The following is a 2,073-nucleotide window of genomic DNA, read 5'->3' as shown; positions in this document are numbered from 1 at the left end:
ATAGGAGACATACTAGTCTACTCAGTACTAACCAGTACTAACCATATGAGACATACTAGTCTACTCAGTACTAACCATAGGAGACATACTAGTCTACTCAGTACTAACCATAGGAGACATACTAGTCTACACAGTACTAACCAGTACTAACCATAGGAGACATACTAGTCTACTCAGTACTAACCATAGGAGACATACTAGTCTACACAGTACTAACCAGTACTAACCATAGGAGACATACTAGTCTACACAGTACTAACCAGTACTAACCATAGGAGACATACTAGTCTACTCAGTACTAACCATAGGAGACATACTAGTCTACTCAGTACTAACCATAGGAGACATACTAGTCTACTCAGTACTAACCAGTACTAACCATAGGAGACATACTAGTCTACTCAGTACTAACCAGTACTAACCATAGGAGACATACTAGTCTACTCAGTACTAACCATAGGAGACATACTAGTCTACTCAATACTAACCAGTACTAACCATAGGAGACATACTAGTCTACTCAGTACTAACCAGTACTAACCATAGGAGACATACTAGTCTACTCAGTACTAACCATAGGAGACATACTAGTCTACTCAGTACTAACCATAGGAGACATACTAGTCTACTCAGTACTAACCATAGGAGACATACTAGTCTACACAGTACTAACCAGTACTAACCATAGGAGACATACTAGTCTACTCAGTACTAACCATAGGAGACATACTAGTCTACACAGTACTAACCAGTACTAACCATAGGAGACATACTAGTCTACACAGTACTAACCAGTACTAACCATAGGAGACATACTAGTCTACTCAGTACTAACCATAGGAGACATACTAGTCTACTCAGTACTAACCATAGGAGACATACTAGTCTACTCAGTACTAACCAGTACTAACCATAGGAGACATACTAGTCTACTCAGTACTAACCATAGGAGACATGCTAGTCTACTCAGTACTAACCATAGGAGACATACTAGTCTACTCAGTACTAACCATAGGAGACATACTAGTCTACTCAGTACTAACCATAGGAGACATGCTAGTCTACTCAGTACTAACCATAGGAGACATACTAGTCTACTCAGTACTAACCATAGGAGACATACTAGTCTACTCAGTACTAACCAGTACTAACCATAGGAGACATGCTAGTCTACTCAGTACTAACCATAGGAGACATACTAGTCTACTCAGTACTAACCATAGGAGACATGCTAGTCTACTCAGTACTAACCATAGATTTTGAAAGCATATATGGTCTTCAGTTCTCTTGGAGCCGTTTCGCAGAGAGCAGAGAACATGTCTACAAAGTCATTGAAGCTCAAGTTGCCTTGTCCGTCCTCAGAGAAGACTTCCACGATGCGGTTTCTGAACGGGTTCTCCTGTAAGGGTAAGAAGGAGGGACAGGAACAATCTGAGTATGTACTGTATACAGGGCATTATGGGTATTGTAGTAGATCATGAGTGAGTCAGTACTGTCTACAGGGCATTATGGGTATTGTAGTTGATCATGAGTGAGTCAGTACTGTATACAGGGCATTATGGGTAGTGTAGTAGATCATGAGTGAGTCAGTACTGTATACCGGGCATTATGTACATTGTAGTCGATCATGAGTGAGTCAGGACTGTATACATGGCATTATGGGTAGTGTAGTCGATCACGAGTGAGTCAGTACTGTATACAGGGCATTATGGGTATTGTAGTCAATCATGAGTGAGCCAGTATTGTATACAGGGCATTATGGGTATTGTAGTAGATCGTGAGTGAGTCAGTACTGTATACAGGGAATTATGGGTATTGTAGTTGATCATGAGTGAGTCAGTACTGTATACAGGGCATTATGGGTAGTGTAGTAGATCATGAGTGAGTCAGTACTGTATACCGGGCATTATGGACATTGTAGTCGATCATGAGTGAGTCAGGACTGTATACAGGGCATTATGGGTAGTGTAGTCGATCATGAGTGAGTCAGTACTGTATACAGGGCATTATGGGTAGTGTAGTCGATCATGAGTGAGTCAGTACTGTATACAGGGCATTATGGGTATTGTAGTC

At 41.0% G+C, this 2,073-nt stretch overlaps 1 protein-coding gene across 1 annotated transcript in view; it reads right to left on the bottom strand.

Moving 5' to 3' along the window:
* Positions 1-1,442, bottom strand: part of LOC120035647 (calcium and integrin-binding family member 2-like) — a gene marked incomplete at its 5' end in the record, with an annotated part of 4,977 nt that extends 3,535 nt beyond the window's left edge. Inside the window, one exon of the mRNA XM_038982222.1 lies at positions 1,252-1,442. Coding sequence (XP_038838150.1) covers positions 1,252-1,442 — 191 coding nt within the window. The remainder of the gene's footprint in view (positions 1-1,251) is intronic.
* Positions 1,443-2,073: the final 631 nt, after the last annotated feature.

This window comes from Salvelinus namaycush, unplaced genomic scaffold (assembly GCF_016432855.1).
Source record: "Salvelinus namaycush isolate Seneca unplaced genomic scaffold, SaNama_1.0 Scaffold1079, whole genome shotgun sequence".
Lineage (NCBI taxonomy): Eukaryota > Metazoa > Chordata > Actinopteri > Salmoniformes > Salmonidae > Salvelinus > Salvelinus namaycush.
This window is presented reverse-complemented; position numbering and strand designations above follow the sequence as displayed.